The 18,628-nt window shown below is 48.5% G+C and overlaps 1 protein-coding gene across 7 annotated transcripts in view; it reads left to right on the top strand.

Moving 5' to 3' along the window:
* LOC126535801 (uncharacterized) overlaps nucleotides 1-18,628 on the top strand; it is a 78,271-nt gene that overhangs the window by 51,529 nt on the left and 8,114 nt on the right. For 4 of the 7 annotated variants that reach the window (XM_050182617.3, XM_050182618.3, XM_050182620.3 and 1 more), the window contains 4 exons: nucleotides 1,769-1,813; nucleotides 3,158-3,178; nucleotides 4,725-4,966; nucleotides 5,872-6,161. In XM_050182617.3, coding sequence (XP_050038574.1) covers nucleotides 1,769-1,813; nucleotides 3,158-3,178; nucleotides 4,725-4,966; nucleotides 5,872-6,161 — 598 coding nt within the window. The remainder of the gene's footprint in view (nucleotides 1-1,768; nucleotides 1,814-3,157; nucleotides 3,179-4,724; nucleotides 4,967-5,871; nucleotides 6,162-18,628) is intronic. The other 3 variants (XM_050182619.3, XM_050182621.3, XM_050182622.3) reach the window with 1 other exon arrangement.

Below are 18,628 nucleotides of genomic sequence, written 5' to 3' on the forward strand. Positions count from 1 at the left end.
GTGCATGCTCCAGGTTAGATTACTACTAATAGCTATACCAAGGTAAATAAACTGCTCAACTGTCTGAACTTGTTCGTTGTTATTATAGCAAGTATAGTTCATTGCAGTGTTTTTGTGTGTTAAAGACATTTTGGCACGAAAACGAGAACGGTCATTGTATACTTTGCAAGAAAGGATCGAAGATGCCCAAGCATATCGGAAGAAAATGTGCATACTGCAGTTGGGCTGAGCACGCGAACAAATGCGCATCGATTAAAAGCTACAAGGGACAAGGCCCACTGGGCCGAGTCCTCCGAGCGCAGTCAAGGCTAGGGTCCTAGTCGAGGCCACCTGGTGCGTCGACTTGAGGAAGCACGGGAGAGAGAGAAAGCAAAAAACAAAAACAAAGGGAACGTCAGGTGCCGCGAGGCGCAGACCCAGAAGTACACGTGTGCGGTGGCGACTTACAGTCGATGCAATCATATTGGTACGCACGTAAGCGCGACGCTTCAATGTTCGTGCGTGCCGTCACAGTGTGCTGCGCAATTAAGACGTCGGTCCACTAGTGTGACGTCAGGACTGCGAGCTTCTGAACTTTTCGTCATCAGGAAGGCGCTATCAAGAAGAGCCGCCGAGGTTCCTTGTTGAATGCGTATAGGCACGATAAATTGCACCTCCTCGCCCATCGCTCATTTGCGCAAGTGCACGGCCAGGATTGTGCGCAGCACTCGGGTTCTGGGCAATTGGATCCCACCCACGTGGAACAGAGTTAGCGAGAGAGCAAGAGGAAAAGCCCAGCGCGAAGAATGAGGAAATAAGGGCGCGAAATGTTCTTTTTTTTTTTTCTTTTCAAATCAGTTCCTATGCACAACTTCTGCATCCGCTGCAGCTCTTTCTAACCGCAAGACGAACAAGCGCAGATCTACCTGAACTCCATGCAGGTTAAACTTTCAAAATTCAGTGGTGATCTGGCGATAGTTGCGAGAGAGATGTGCTGGCATTACGTTCCCTGGCCTATGACTTAAACCACATTCACCACATTGGAAAGCGTTCTTCGGGAACTCACTCTACACACGTCCTGCCTCTTCAAGGAGCAAAGCGCAACTGACGGTGGTCCGGAGCAGACCGCCGTCATTTACACTTTATAGATGGTGTCCCAGCTATCACGCATCGCGTTTTTAAAGAAGACGGGCCATTCTACGCGAAGATAACCAAATGCATATTGTTCACAGCCGAGTAGACCATTTGACGTATTAAATATAGCGTTATATTTCGCATTGAATTGTTGCATTTTATATGGGAATGGAGAAATCGTGCATATGTGCCGCGGTACTGCCTCATCTCAGGGCGTAAGACAGTTTGCGGTAGTCCGAAAAAGATTACTTTGCCTAGCACAGCAAATTTTCCAGGCGATTATGAGCGACAGAAGAATATTGTATCTGTTGAAATCACATAAAATTTAACCAGAAAGATCATGCAGCATGATCTTCCAAACTCTAACAACTGAACCGGATAACATGCCTCGGGTGCGATGTGGTTGATGGAACATGGGCTATCCTTGGGCTATCCACGGGCTATCTCTCTCTTTCTGAACACAGTTATAGAAGCTTTAAGATGCAAATGACTTTGCTCGTCACACTGTCTTCATTACTTCGCACGAATTTGGTAGAAAGGGAAAGAAGAAACAAAATCTAACAAAATAAATTTTACTGCGTTCATAGAAACACCTTGTTTTTGAGCCCTTCTATACAATATATTACTCGCTGCTTACTATTTCTTTTATTTACAGCCGACGCTACCGTGGACGGGTTTGAAGGTCCACCGTCAATCCTGGGTAAGAACAATTCGGTCATTCATGCCACGTGAAGGGAATCTTAACGTTTGTCATTTCAGAGCACTCACTCAGCGCTATAAAAATTGCTTCAGAAGGACTACAACAATTGGATGATAATATCTAAGTTCAAGTGCAACTGTAAGGGACACCAACAGCGATAATTTGGTGCCTGTTTCTTGCTGTCACGGTCCGGTTATTCTCGCAATACAGTTTAAACGCTTTATTACATTTGTAGCTTTGCCGTACTGCTCTGAAACGACGGATAAAAAGTCCCCTCGTATTAAGCATATATTCTCACTAAAACATCACGGTTGCCAAGTACTGGGTCTGACTACGCGAAAATTACGTGCACTGAAGAACTCCTGTTGCCGCACTCTATTTGTTGATAACAACGTCAGCTCATTGGTGAGTTACGTAAGTGCATATAGCTTGCTCCAAAATGCTATATCGAATATGAGCCGAGAGTATCAACCTGTTTATGAGACCACACAGGTCTCATTATGATATACATGGTCACAAAACAGCGCCATGTCTGTCGACGAATGTGCGGACGTACGTGTTGTTTGCTTGTTCGTTTGCGTGCGTGCGTGCTCGCGCTTTGGTACATCAATGGTATGTCGTGCGGCTCAGCTAAGTACTTTCGAAACAAGGTGTCAAGTTACCCCGCTGAACCCACCAACAGCTAGTTTCAGCTCAGGTTATGCCTCGGCTCCTCGTACGTACATTAGTACACGGACAGGAGGCATGGAATGCTCGCGTTTTATTTCTTTGGGCCCCGCGAAGGCGCGATTTCCCCTCTAGCTTGCACAACTCATTGACCCCGAGGTCAGCTTGGTGAAGCCATCTAGAGGCGGGGTTGTGCAAGAGGTCTACAAACAACTCATCTGATAAGCACTACATTCGCGCACAGCGGGCAGGCGCCCGCGTATTTCAGCGTTGAGGAGGTCGGCGCGAGCTTCTGTCCCAAGCGGCGCACGCGGTTGTATACATCTTTAACGAAGGACTTCACTTCTGAGGCTTGCATGGCTTTAGTTGCCCGCCACGTAGCTCACTGGCTATATAGGATTGCGATTCTGAGCGCGAGGTCGCAGGTTCGACCCTAGCCGCGGCGGTATCAGTCCGATAAGGGCGGAATGCAAAAGCGGTCGCGTACCGTGTATTGTATGCGCGTTAAAGGAAACCAAGGTGGTCAAAATTAATTCGGAGCCCACACTACGACGTGCATCACAATCCGATCGTAAGTTTGCCACCTGAACCGCTAGAATTTAATTAGTGGCGTTAGTTTCCTAGTAAAGACAGCGTCAGACAGGAGTTCTAACAATGTCTTCTTTTTCTCTTCTTTAGGGAAAAAAGGACCCGTGGGAGGTATGTCGAACCTTATAATCTCTCGTTCATTTTGGCAAACTTAGGGTGCCATTGTTGAGTGATCCAGAAGGCCCTTCCTGTGTACAGTGCGCAGTGTAGAGCTGTACAAGGCAGAAAGCTTGGCTAGTTGGTGTGTCATCATTATTCAAAAGACTAGCGCAAAATAGCAGGGACAAAGACAAAGAATACGACAGGACTAGTCCTGTCGTCTTCTCTGTATTTGTCCCTGCTATTTTGCGCTAGTCTTTTGAATAATGTAGAGCTGTAATCAGTTAGCCATGTATATACTGTAGATGCTACATACACATCTCCCTTTTCTAAGTTTTTTGTGTAATTATTTTCCCTCTGTTACTGGCACGCTAGAACACGACGCAATCAGTTCTATAGTGCTGCGCAGCCTATAGCGTTTTGTGGGACTTGACGCCAACACGAACGCAGTGCATACACAATAAGAAAATGCTTTGTGATAGCCCCGGTCAACAGTGAGCGAACAAAGAGAACGTCATCCTGGGGTCGTCTCGATGACGCTTCTGAGGTTCAAGCTCAGGTTCCCTATGGGATCGCAGCGAACATAAACAACACGATAAAAAAAGCACAAACAAAACTTGCTGCACATGCCCATACGCTCCTGTAGACAAATCCAAGGTAGCACCAAGGAGGGGACACTCTGTACGCCCAATTTGGTCAGCGCACAAATTTTCCGCATGCAACATAGAGGGTGTCCGAACTACCGTGCACCAAGATTTAAAAATATACAAATGCCACGTAGCTGGACAAAACCAAAATATAGTGTGGTTTGCCGTAGTTTGGCGATACTCAGATTATTTCTTGCATTCCGCCTAATCACACAATTAGCCTTAATTAATTAATAAACATCTCAAATAGTATAATTGGTTTAAAAGTGTCAATGAGACAATTGTAGAGCAACATGAAATACTCCCGATACAGCTTTCTGTCGGTCAATACGTGCTACATAAGAGTTTTTCTCCGAGCATGAAAGAAGCCCTCGAATGCACGCAAAATTGACGCGCGACTGGTCGCTCCAGGCACTTTGCGTGTATTCGAGGACTTCTTTCATGCTCGGAGAAACACTTTTATGTAGCACGTATTGACCGACAGAAAGCTGTATCGGGAGCTTTTTATGTTGCTCTACAATTTCCTCATTGACACTCTTCATATAGGTATGGTATTTGAGAAGTTAATTAATTAAGAGTAATTATGTAATAAGGCACAATGCAAAAAAAAAAAAAAATAATCTGAGTACCTCCAAGCGACGGCAAACACTATTACCTTGGTTCCGTCCAGCTACGTGGCATTTGCATGTTTTTAACCCTCGGCGCACGATAGTTGGGACACCCCGTGTACAAGACCGAGTCATGCGTCAGAGTTGCCGGCACGTCGCGTGACGGACGGGCCTCTGGATCGACCGATGCGCGGCTCCTCGCCGTGCGCACGTAACGCACAGCCACGCGCGCACTGTCGCGGGTGCGCGGAGATGTGCGCGCGTGCCGTGGGCGCCCGGTCTTGCGCGTGGCATTCAGCGCAGTGCTGTCGCGGCCCTTGGCGGCGGCGGCTGTTGGCGCTGCTGGCGCAGGTTCGTCGTCCTCGGTGCCCAACCCGGAGCCTGGCACGTGCTTGCCGACCAAGCAGCTGGTCGAGTTCCCAAAACCCAGTGACCCGTCCATCATCCTGTGGCCACCGTGCACGAGGGTGCCGCGCTGCGGTGGCTGCTGCCCCAGCACCATTCTCAAGTGCGCACCCACCAAGACCACCAACGTCACCTTCAAGGTACGACCACTAACTATACAGACGTAGCTAACTGACTGGCGGGTGTCCTTTAGTTTATTTATTTATTTATTTATTTATTTATTTACTGACTGCAGACTGACTTGTAGAGACTCAAAAGTTCTACGGGGGCAGCAATGTAAGACTGGCCAAACGAAACATCGTTAAAGCTTTATACTGAACAAAAGCAAGACCACAGAGCTTCGTTTGCTTACTTTCTTTTTTCAGAATAGGTATGGGGAAAATGCAGGTCAAGGATGCTGATGTCAGAGTCAGGTACTAATTGCATTTTCGTGAGCGATTGCAGGGCCTCACCTATGGCATATCTTCGCACTCGCCATTGTGCATAGCTTGGTTCGTCGCGTCCCACGTTAGCGCTCGAGTATTCGAATATCTTACGGTTCTGCACTCGGCTACATAACGCGAAGTGGATACAGAAATTTACGCCAGGTTTATGTTTGCACCATTTCTACGCCTGATAAGGCTATAAAATAAATAAAAAATGGAGATCGCAGTTCGCATGCCGGACCAATTGCAACATTTGAACCAACTAATCATTTGCCGCTAAGATCAAATGGTGGCGGTGTTAGTGGTGACAGTGATGGCGACAGTGACACCAGCAGTATGATGTAGCCCGATGGCTTCGTGGCACGGAGGCCCACTGCTGCACGAGTTCGCGAATTCGATCACCCGTCGCAACCGCTGCATTGCGATGTAGGCTGAAATACACCCGAGTACTCTTGACTGTTCATTATGCACGTTAGTTCACTAGACATGGCCATAACTAATCTCGAGCCACGGTGCCCCAAGCGTTGCTTTGAGACGTCGACCCGACAGATTGAGCAGTCAGTGACGCGTTAGTGGCTATAGAGCGGTTAAGGTGGGACGTTGTTCACGGGGTCGCACAGGTGATCAAGGCCCAGTACCCCGAACCCGGCGCGAGCAAGTTCAACTTCGTGGGCCACGAGATAGTGACGCTGGAGAAGCACGACAAGTGCAGCTGCGAGTGCAAGGAGCAGCCGACCGACTGCAACGCGCTGCAGCAGTACAACGAGTGCCGCTGCGTGTGCCGCAACAACAACGAGATGCTGTCCTGCAACGGGCCGGGCATGGTGTGGGACCCGCGCGACTGCCGCTGCAAGTGCCGCGACTACGCCGAGTGCTCCACGGGGTTCTACTACAACACGCGCAGCTGCAGGTGAGCCACACGAAGAAGAACGCGCGGTTGGCTCACTCGATGGGCGCCCATAGCCTGACGTGTCCGTTGCGTGACATGTAGCATGTAGGGCCCGCTATTCCGGAGGCTCAGGTCTGATAAGAAAAGCCAAGTGCGCGCGTATACTGGGTGTTTCACGTAAAACTTGAACCAAGTTTTCAACAACAACAACAACAACAAAAAAAGATAAAGATAGAAGTAACGTAGTGCATCTTAGGCTATTGGAACCAAAGGCATATTTTATTAGTCGTCCTGAGTTAATGCCTCCTCTCCCAGATTCTGGCTCTGGTCAGAAGAGTGTCACGCGGCTCATATGATGAATGAGAAACTGCGTGAAGCAGGCGGTGGAACCAGCATGTGCTCATCAGCAGCAGAGTCGCCAGTTCCGCTTATACTTAAAACTTTGTGAACCCGCCAGTCTCACGTAATTAGAATTTATATACGTATATATCGCTTTAATAACCGCAATTATTACCGTCGCCAGTGATATGATCGCGTGTTAAAGCCATTAGCCGTATACAAGTCGATGTGCGAAATACAGTAAGCAGGCTTTCCCGCGCACCTAACTCGCCCTAACCAAAGATGGCAGTCCTTCCACTAATAAGCATGCGTTTTTAAAGCTTGGACCATGTAGGAAGGAAATGAAATAAGAGGGAGCATTATGTCATGCAGCCGGCCTTAGGAAGCGAACTCTGTGTGAAGCCATTCCCTTCGCTTTTTCCCTCGCACTGTCGGCCCAACACGCGACCTCTGAGACTCGGTGTTTTGACCGATATCTTCTCTGATTTCCGGGGGTTTTTAATCGATGGGCACTTGTTCGGCTTCCCTGTCGTAGCACTAATAGCTCTGCCTGCCAGAGCGGGAGCACTAAAAACTACTGCTTGATCACGTGTTGAACCGACTCGATTATTTGGCTTCAATGGCGTTGCTTTCATTCCTGCATGGCTTGGACGGTGCGAGGAACAAAAGGCGGCGGAAATGGCTGTATACCAGTCCTCACGCTGACACCCTATTTAAGATTCCAGCTTGAGGTCCACCGTCTAGGTTAGATTTAACGAGGTTTGCGGAGAATCGTAGTTTTTGCATAACGTCTATTTATTATACGGGATAACCATTTACATGTTTTCCGGAATATTTAAAAATTGCCTGTGACAGATAGCGTAATAATTGTCCTTTAACTGTATTATTCGAAGGGGCGGACATTACTATCACGAGAAATCATAACGCATATTCAACGAATTAAATAAAAATCACAAATTAACTTTTTAATTAATTAATTTGTGGCACATATTGTAATTTACGAATTGTAGCCGGCGGGCTTGCCAGACGTCTCCCCTTGAAATTAATCATAAGGATGACTCCAGTTTCGAAGTATTATTTTTCAAAGTGTGGGGCGACATACATGGGCGTTTCAGTTACTTTTGGCATTCAATGCATGAGAGAGCGTTTTGTTGAAAAAGTAAGTGGAATAGCGGTGCATTCTTACGGTGAGTTTGATGGCGCGTATCTTCAAACTGAGTGATTTCGGAAATTCATTTCAGGTGGAGACGCCTTGCAAACTCACCGGCTACAATTCGTGAAGAGCAATACGTGGTGGAAAGAAATTAATTGAGAAGTCAATTACTGAATTTTGATATTCAGTTGAATGAGTTCCGATTTCTCGTGCAAGTAATGTCCGCTTCTGAGAATAATCCAGCTCAAGGGCTAGAATTATGTTATCTGCAGCAGACAATCTTTAAAAATTCCGAAAAACTTGTACATGATCACTTCGCATTCGTCGTGGGTTGTGTAGGCACCCGCTTTCAGCAGAGTCCAAGCTTTGTGCAGAGAACTCTGTGAGTGCCTGACCATCCACAATTTTGTCACAAGGTACAATTACTTATTCAATGATGCGCACTGTGTTGTCAGAAGCAGGCTGGTACAGCATTCTTGAGAAATCCCAGCTGCATGTTTGCGACGATAGCCTCACATCTACGTTGCGTGATTTTACACACTGAACACGAATAATCACGGGAACCGAGGGGACTGATATCTTTAATCAGCTATATGTGAACTTAGCAAGGAATGAAGCCAAGGAAATCGTGAAGTGAGCTCTTCTTTTTTTAAATTGAATTGTCAAAATGCAGTGCTTCTACAACGAACGCCTGTACAGCGAAATCACCAGCATAAGTAAGGCCGAATTCCTATGTGTCATGCGTGTTGCGAATGCCTCTTCAACGTAGGCAGGCCACTACAACGAATTTGTCTATATAACGACGAAATTCAGGCGTTCTCGAGGACTGAATGTTGCTTTATATACAACGAACACCGCGTAAAGTGCCGCCACTGCCCTTCGTAGGCGACGCCGAAGTGCGCTCTGCGCTAGCGCTAACGACAGAGCTAGCGACACACTTGACTAACCTACTGATGTTAGAAGTGTCGGCTGCGGAAGTATTAGAATATAAGAAGCACCTGCGGCATAGGCCCTGGAATCGCTGAACTCCTACGCTGGTGCGCCTTGAAAAAGACAAGACCGCTTGTGGAAACGTTGGCTCAGGCTTTAACCTTGTTCTCGTTTTGCTCATCGTCATGAATTTCCATCTCCAGCCTTCTCCGTGTTTTCACTGCGCTGCTTACTGTAACGCATCGGCAGGTGCGACGGCTGACGAATACGCTGCAGTTGATTACGGCGGGATCATGTAGTCGTAACTGAAGGTCGACGACGCATTCAAGGTAACCTAGGACGCAAAGAAGGCGAATGTCAACGAACGCAACAGTTATGAAGATCCTGTAAACGAACTAAGAATTTTATCAACAAGAGAGGCGTTCGACGACCTGCGTCGTTTCATTGCGTGTAGCTGCTGTGTTTCCCCGCTGAGCTTGCTGTGAACCTGGCTGCGACAAGGTTTGCTGCTGTCGCACATTCCCCCAGGCGAAGTGCGTGCACGCAAGAAGAATCGGCGACTGATTTGACCAAGTATCTATTGGACTCACGTTAAGTAAAGGTTTTCTGTTGTTGAACATGCTTAGCATGCTCGGTTGTGAACGCGACGGTGCACGCCCTTTTACAGCGACTCGCATGACGAAGTGTTGTCGAGGTATCGCGCATTCTTTTGTAAGGGCGTTTGACTGTAACTGTTTTAACCAAATAATGGTTAAATTATCATAGTAAGATTTCATTCGTTCGTTCGTTCGTTCGTTCGTTCGTTCGTTCGTTCGTTCGTTCGTTCGTTCATTCGTTCATACATACATACATACATACATACATACATACATACATACATACATACATACATACATACATACATACATACATACACACATACATACATACACGCTCTTCTAAAATGTGCCATCCCTCCTTTAACTCTATCAAGTGGCTGCCTCCCCCCCCCCACACACACGCACACGCACTCGCACGCACGCACACACATTTTTTCCACTTTCACACTCCCAACGCTAGCGCATTAAAAAGAAAGTACAAGGTACGCTCTCACGCGCACGTATGTGTCTGTGTTTCGTAATAACTTATTAAAAATAATCATAACCTCACAAATTGAACCATTGGGTGTAATTGTTTTGACAGCCAGATTTAAGAACAAATAAATGGATAGTTCATCTCCCCTATGCGTTCACTGGTTTCACTGCATGTTGGCATCATATGGCTGTCCACAAACTGCAAGTTGTTCGAGTAAACAGGAAATAAATACCACGGGTAATATATTAATCGAAGGAATCGCATCCATTACTTTCATGGTGATAATACTGAACAGCAGATATCAGTGTATATACTCTGCATGTCGTTGCAGAAGACATGCAAATTTCCGTTGCAACAGGTTTTTTTAAGTGAAGACCACTAAGCCGTCTTCGCTTCTCCTATATCGCGGTGCAAGTACTTCGTTCAGTTCTCGCAACGTGGCGCCGTAATCCCACGCTGTCTCAATATCTCACACCCTCTGGATAACCTAGCCTGAGGCGGAAAAAAAAAAAGGCCGCGCGACTTCTTCCTTGTTGGCAAAGATCACTGGTTTTTCTCCCTCGAACAGCGCCTAATTTGTATGCAGTACGTATTACGCCATTGCCAAGACACTGCTCTGTTTTTTCACTCGTGATTTCCAGTGTATCCCCGGTTTTCTGACCTCATACATTCAAACTCGCAGAGTGTCTACAAGGAAACGTTTCTTCAATCACATCAATAATCGAAACGCGCGGATTCATTGTTACTGTTATTTTAACACTCTCTATAGCGCAACTGTATTTCCTTGTTTCCGTCGAAGTTCACTGCGCACATGTGCCTCTTTTCCTTGTGTTCGACCTCGTTCCCAGTATTGTCGCACCATGGCCGACAGTGTACAGATTTTCTTCTTCTTCCTTTCATTTCTTTTTCGGAGGCGCAGGTGCAGCTGTTCAGGTGAAATACTTGAATAAACATACACTATTCGTAAAACCAATCGCAACGTTCAGCTGATTAATTAATAAATATTGCACGTAAATACTCGATTTAGCGCGCATTTTCCAATTGCGACATTTGAGCCGCACTGCAGAGTGAAGTCAGATCTGCTTGGCAGAAATTGCATGCCTAGCACTAATTTTGAGGTATCCGTTCTCAATATAAGCTACGGAATATGATCCGACTTCCAGGTAATATTTTCCCCAAATTCTCCTTTGTAACCTGCTTGGCAAATACAAGTGGAACGCCAATGTACATGCTTCACATGGCGCCATTTCAGGGACGGATGTCTCGAAACTATAGTGTTCGCTACACTTTGAGTATTTCTACAAATTGAAAATGAACTTACTGCCCCGCCTGAATGGCGCAATTGAAACCGGAGCCCTAATTTCAGCAATTAAAATGAAAATAAATTTATTTTGCATTTGTGCTCGACTGTACTACGCGGTTTTTTTGTTTAAATATAATCTGCCCATCTTCAAGTTGTGTCAAGAGGCGCACTTGGGTTATGTGCCCACAGGCGATCTCTTCCTTATTTGTTTTTTCTCGCCGGAATTCAAAAAGCAAGCGGTACGCATTCAAGATGCCAAGTCACGTGGCCAAGAGTGCTTTGACAAAACGAGCACGTTTCGAGTATAAGCCCAGGTGCGCGTTCGTTTCAAGGTGACCGGCTACATGGGAAAACCTGCAAGCGGTGTCAGTGCGAGCATGGCGCAGAGCCGAACAACACAGAGGCCGTGGACAGGTGTATCACACACACACCCCTCCGATAGCGTGCGATGCCAGACGAGTCTGTGCGTGTCGTTGACACCCGATAAAATAAAAGGTCTCAAACCGCGCTGTCTAGTATAAGCGAGGCCCACGAGGTAAATGAACTGGCAGAGGCCCTCTCATTTTATCTCAAGCGCCGACCGTATCGATCCATTCATGCGCTGTAGTTGTTCGCTGTAGAATGTTCTTCGCGTACGTTGGCGCATGACGCAATTGACAATGCGAACGAGTAATGATGTTTCCTGGCCGTATTAAAAGAGAATCCTTTTTTTTTTTTTTTGCGAACCTCTCGGTCTTTGTTAACCGATGCTGCTGCTATTGCTGCTCTCTTGCCGAATAACTCTCAAACAGAAAATAAGATAATTACGTGTCTGAAGGTGGGATTAAAAATGAAATTATTGGGTTTTGCGCGCGTGCCAGAACCACGACTTGATTAGGAGGCACGCCGTAGTGGGTGACACCGGATTAATTTCGACCACCTGGCGTTATTTAACGTGCACCCAATGCGCGGTGCACGCGCATTGGATCGCGGGATTCGGTCCCGCGACCTCGTGCTCAGCGCCAAAGCCGCTAAGCAACCACGGCGGTGGGATCTAACCTCGCTCTCGCACGACAACAGCCCGATGCTCGAGCCACGCTCGCACGGATGGTTCTCTCGTGCCAACAGCAACTGGCCATTTGGGACGATTGATGCGTGCGCGCATGTCACGCACAGAACCTGCGAGAGCTGCATACGTGCCAGTTTCATTTAGGTGGCCATTGAAACGGGCGAATAATCGTCAGAAAACCTTGCCGCTGTTCTACGCGCCGTACATTTCTCTGCGCGCAGCTCTTCCCTTAGTAAACATCAGACATCGCCTATGCGTTATCGTGACGGTCACTGCGTGGACATCTCACAGTGTGCATTCACACAACCGGATGTTTGTATTTGAACATAGCTTCTGCACCGTGTAGTGCATAAACATGAACATTGCATTAAATTACACGTTGCGTGGATTCACAATAAATACATTTGTAAGCATCGCATTTACTTTTGTGGCACTTAATTACCCGCTTCACGAAAGCTTCGTTTCACGCATATTTAAACATGCGTGTTGTATGATTGCGTCTGCGTAATATTTTTGTTCGCATTCACTCATTTTCTATCGTATTTCTTATTATTATTTTTTTCGTACGTAAAGCTAACCGAGAGAAAAAAAGATGGACGCCGAGAAAGCGGTTTGAATTGCAGCTCGATATATTTCTGTACCGCGCAGTTGCCGGCAGTTCGACAAAAGTAAGCGCTTGCTCATACGTAAAGTAATGCAAATATACATGGAATAATCCTTACAACGTCTTCAGACGTAGCTATTTGCTCGAACACGCGCAATTTTGTTCCTACCGATCGCGATGCATGGCTCAGTGGCTACGTGGGACGTATTAATACTGAGCATTGGCCGAACAGTCGTTAAGATGTCCTTTTTTTAAAGCCTATTTACGGTCTTAGTCTATTGAAAGAAAAGCCACAAAGATGTCTATGTCTTTTATGGTGGCCTCCTGCCTTGAGTAAACGTAACAATCTGCCAACTACGCTGGCAGGTGGTAAGAAATAGAACCAAAGGAACAGGATCGCCGCGCTGTAGGCCGGCTTCACGGTGCACATCTGGAATGTGGAATCCCCATCTGTCGTGCTTACCCCCGCCTTATTTTTATATCGTGAGTAACACTGCGAAACAAGACGTCGGGAGCTACACAATGCGCTGGCTGAATAGGGAAGGTAGCGTCGATGTGACGACACCGTTCTGAACAACCTAGGTGGTGGGGCTCGCCTTCGCGAAAAACAAAAGCTCTTTCTACACGTCCACTTCAAGTCTGTCGGTGTAAAGGTTTGTTCATGCGCTCGTTTGATATTTCTCATGCTGCGCACGAGAATGGACAAGATAAATAAAGTCGGCAGTTTTTCGCGATCTACGTTCAAACGCTTATCAATTCGTTTTCTATACACTTATCACAGCAGTGAACAAAAAAGCAAGCAAACTCTGCTTTTATATTCGTATTTGTATTGAAATAAAGTGCCAAGTTATACCAACGTCTCTATTGAAAAACTTAGTTCATAACGGGCTTCCGCACAGTAAGCGAGTCAACAGCGACATCGTTAATTTGTCGCACCTGCAGCCGACACATTTCGAAAACAGCGCGGCTGCATGTGAGAAGCATGATGTATGCCTTGATAGATAATCAAATTACAAGCTCTGTATCGATCGGCATGCGCGCGAAGAACCTCACGTCTGCATGTTGAGCTGGATTAACGCGATGCTACGAATCGCGTCGCTAGCAGCCCGTTTGCATCGTGTGTGTGTGTGTGTGTGTGTGTGTGTGTGTGTGTGTGCGTGTGCGTGTGCGTGTGCGTGTGTGTGTGTGTGTGTGTGTGTGTGTGTGTGTGTGTGTGTGTGACCCCTTCCTTTATTTCTTGTTGCCCTTCTTTAATTATTATTGTACACAGACTGAGAGCGCGGTGCCGATGCGCGAAAGCCGCATGGCGCTTTGTGAGCGATGTGTGGTGTCCCGTGCGTGTTTCGCCTTTGGTTTGTCTATATTAAGGCAAACTAAGCACCTTCCAGACCACAGATAACCTGTTTCTCCTCTTAATATAGCCCACGTACCGCATGGCCACTGTCTACTTAGGTTCAGTACATAAACCTTCATCTAAAGCGATGGCACTATGTACCCATGTAAAAGTGTACTTTGAAAGCTTTAGTACGTTTCATTCTGTTTCCACCCACGGCTGAATCCACAAGTGTGTTTCATGGTGATAGCATCACCCAGTACGTGTTAATTCCCTGGCAGTTACACAATTAACAGAACACAGGGAAACTTGGCCAGTGTGCCAGCTCCCTCGAACTATATAGGATGACTTGTCCAAGCATGTAGGGACGGGCAGTGTAATATGAGTAATGACTCGCATATTGTGAAGGGCCGAAATAAAGTAAGAACAAAACGCCAGCCTTGGGATTGGCAGAACCATCAGTATCATCCCAACAGGTGGTGTTTCGTCGAACTCTAGGCGACAACGTCTGGTATTTCCCGTGCGAAAACACCACGTTTTAATCCCTGACACGACTTTGTAGCGAGACACGGGCCTTGTATTAAATCCCCGAAACAAATTTGACAGCATGGAGAAGTTAGCAGGACTTAGTTTGTTCATCTTTGGAACAGCGCGGGAGAAAACGGGCGTACGGAGAGGCAACACAAGGCAGCGCTGCTGTCTAATCTTGCCTTTCTATACGACCAGTTCTTTCACGCTGTTCCTGGTTCACGTTAGCAGTAGCTGCTAACGTGAACCAGAAATAATGAATAATAAAGCTATTTATTTATTTATTTATTTATTTATTTATTTATTTATTTATTTATTTATTTTGTACTGAAGGCACTGGGCAGTGGGCATGGTGCTGGTGTGCTGGTGCAAGAGAAGACGACAAGAAGTGCTTGCTTCGCCGTTACGATATAGCGCCGACCTGTTTACGCCTAGTGCTACAACCTATATCTAGTTACCCTTCTGCTAGGCGAACACCCCCATTGCATTTGGTGGAGCTGCTGGGTTTCTCTTCGACATCCTGGAACTCCGCAGCCGAACGCTACCACCAGCTGTTGCAATGGATGAACCGGGACCGTCCCAGGCTGCCGCTCCCGTGCCCCCCGCCATCGTCTGTTCTGGCGTCATCCGGCAGCGCGATCCGGCTATATTTAGCGGCACAGACGACCACGACGTGGAAGACTGGCTCGCCGAATATGACCGTGTAAGCGCCTATAATAAGTGGGACGACCGCGCCAAGCTCACAAATGTCATCTTTTACTTGACTGACGTGGCAAACCTATGGTTCCGCAATCATGAAGCCGATTTTACCACCTGGTCGGCTTTCACGGCAACTTTGGCGGAGGTCTTCGGCCGTCCCGCCGTTCGCCGGCTTCGCGCTGAGCAGCGCTTGCGTGGTCGAGTTCAACGCCAGGAAGAGACCTTCACTAGTTATATTGAAGACGTGCTCTCGCTATGCAAGCGCGTCAACTCATCTATGGACGAAGCTGACAAGATTAAGCACGTCATGAAAGGCATCGATGACCAAGCCTTCCAGATGCTCGTCGCGAAGAGTCCGCGGACGATTGCCGAGGTCGTACAGCTCTGTCAGCACTACGACGAGCTGCGCAAGCAGCGTGCATCAACGCTCGCTGCTCAGCAGGACACCACGGATCTATCTCCGTTGGATTTCGGCCGCGACGCTGCCGATATCTCTGCCTTAATGCCGGAGATAAAGCAGTTCATCCGTCAGGAAGTGGCACGCCAACTCTCTCTGGCGAACAGCACACCCGAGCCGTCGACAACCTTGGCTCCCTCGCTTCGCCACGTCATTCAGACCCAAGTTGCCGCGGCGCTGCCATCTGCCCCTCCTCCGCAGCCTGCAGCTGGACCGCTCACTTACGCTGACGTTGTTGCCCGGCCTTACGCTCCTCCGGCTCCTGATGCCTACCGGGCCACTGGCACCTTCCATGTGCCGCCGCCACCTTCACGCCCGATGGTCGTCCCTTACTCGGCCGCTGGAGCCCCTGTCGTCAACCCGTGGCGTACATCTGACAACCGGCCAATATGCTATTTCTGCCATTTTCCGGGCCACGTAGCACGATTCTGCCGCCGTCGCAGCCCCCGTTTACCTGCCAGTGGGGGCGCCTCAAGCTACAGGCCTGCTCGACTTCCGCGTCAGGACCCATCTAGCCTTCCTCCGGACTCATCTTACAGTCGCCTCCCTTTCGATGCACGCCGGTCACCTTCCCCACGTCGCCGATCCATTTCCCCGATGGTTCGCCGACCCAGCCCGGCCCGTGAGGAAAACTAACAGTCGCAGTTCCAGAGGCAAGAACTGCGTTTACGTCGAACATTTCAAGGCCTCATTCTAACCCGGTGAACGAAATTGAACTGTCCGTAGACGGCGTCACCGTACACGCACTTATCGACACCGGAGCCGCCGTTTCTATTATTAGTGAGAAGCTTTGCCGCAATTTGAACAAAGTGACCATTCCCCTTACCTCTCTTTCTCTGCGTACGGCAACCTCGCATCGCATTCAGCCTTCAGCGTCGTGCACAGCCCGGGTTGTCATTCAAAGCGTTATGTATGTTATAGAATTTGTCGTCCTACCTCGTTCCTCACACGACGTTATTCTTGGATGGAATTTCTTATCTGTCAATCAAGCTCTTATCGACTGCGCTCGTGCCGAACTTACGTTATCCGTGCCGTGCTGCGACCATGACGACCATTCTTCTCCTAAAGTTGTTGCCGCCTCTGACATCGATATCGCACCTTTCTCCGCCGCTCTGGTTCCTGTGTCATGTAACTCTGCTGCGAACTCATCTGTTCTGTTTACACCGTCGGCCACTTGTGCGCGCCGCCGGAACTTTCTACTTCCGTTTGCTGTCGTCACTTTTTGCGACGGTTCTGCTGCCCTTTACGTGTGCAATCCGTCTGCCTGCCCATCATCCCTACTCCGCGGCGAGTGCCTGGGTACCGCTGAAGCTTTCGATAGCGTTCTCCCGGCCACAATGTTTGGCGACACGGCATCACTTCCGATTTGTTCCGTCACTAATCCTGCCGCGACTGATGCCCCTGTAGACGTCTTCGCTCGCGCCGTCGACGCAGAACTCACACCTACGCAGCAAACAGAAACCATCAAACTCCTCCAACGTTTTCGTTCCTCATTTGACATTGACCAACCATCCTTGGGTCGAGCGTCCGCAGTCGTTCACCGTATCGACACCGGTCAGCAAACACCATTGCGCCAGCGTCCCTATCGTGTGTCGGCTGCTGAACGCCGTATCATCGACCAGCACGTTGACGACATGCTGGAGCGTGGCATCATCCAGCCCTCTAACAGTCCCTGGGCATCTCCGGTTGTCCTCGTTAAAAAAAAAAGATGGCTCCATTCGGTTCTGCGTCGACTATCGCCGCCTTAACCGAATAACGCGCAAAGATGTCTATCCTCTGCCGCGCATCGACGATGCTTTGGACTGTCTGCAGGGAGCGGAATTCTTTTCGTCGCTCGATTTGCGCTCCGGGTACTGGCAAGTGCCAATGGCAGAGGCCGATCGTCAAAAGACAGCCTTCGTAACGCCTGATGGGCTATATGAATTCACTGTCATGCCGTTCGGCCTCTGCAACGCGCCTGCCACTTTCGAGCGAATGATGGACACCATTCTTCGAGGGCTGAAGTGGAAAACGTGCCTCTGTTATTTAGATGATATTGTGGTTTTTTCCACCGACTTTGGGTCGCACCTCAACCGCCTCGAGCAGGTACTTGCGTGCCTCTCCACTGCAGGACTGCAACTAAATTTGAAGAAATGCCACTTCGGCGCTCGTACACTTACTATTCTCGGCCATGTAGTTTCAAAAGACGGTATCCTTCCGGACCCCACAAAACTTAGCGCCGTATCCGAGTTCCCTAAACCAACCACCATGAAAGAGCTTCGCAGCTTCATCGGCCTGTGCTCCTATTTCCGACGCTTTGTCCGTAACTTTGCCTCTGTCATTGCCCCCTTGACGCAGCTTCTCACCGGCCGTTCTGACCTATCAGCCTGGTCCTCGGCGTGCGACGACGCATTCCAAGAACTACGACGCGTTCTCACCTCGCCTCCAGTACTGCGACACTTCGATCCCTCTGCTCCAACTGAGATCCATACGGACGCTAGTGGTGTCGGGCTCGGCGCTGTTCTTGCACAACGCAAGGATGGCTTCGAAGAGTACGTCGTCGCGTATGCCAGCCGCACCCTTACCAAAGCCGAGGCGAACTACTCAGTTACTGAGAAGGAATGTCTGGCCATCATTTGGGCTATCGGCAAATTTCGTCCTTATGTGTACGGGCGTCCATTTGACATCGTGACCGACCATCATGCCCTATGCTGGTTATCTTCACTAAAAGATCCAACTGGTCGGCTTGCCCGTTGGGCATTGCGCCTACAAGAATACGACATCCGCGTTGTTTATCGCTCAGGCCGAAAGCATTCAGACGCAGACGCTCTATCCCGGTCACCCCTGCCCTCTGGCCCTGTCCACTCGTCTATTTCTACCTGCGGTGCCTTCGCCCTCAACATTTCCGACATGCCATCAGAGCAGCGCAAAGACCCATGGATCTCTTCGCTTATTGACTTCCTGTCCAGCCAGTCGCCAGCACCGATCTCTCGGACGCTTCGTCGCCAAGCCACGCACTTCATCATTCGGTATAACCTGCT

The sequence above is a fragment of the Dermacentor andersoni genome, chromosome 4, assembly GCF_023375885.2.
Source record: "Dermacentor andersoni chromosome 4, qqDerAnde1_hic_scaffold, whole genome shotgun sequence".
Classification (NCBI taxonomy): Eukaryota; Metazoa; Arthropoda; class Arachnida; order Ixodida; family Ixodidae; genus Dermacentor; species Dermacentor andersoni.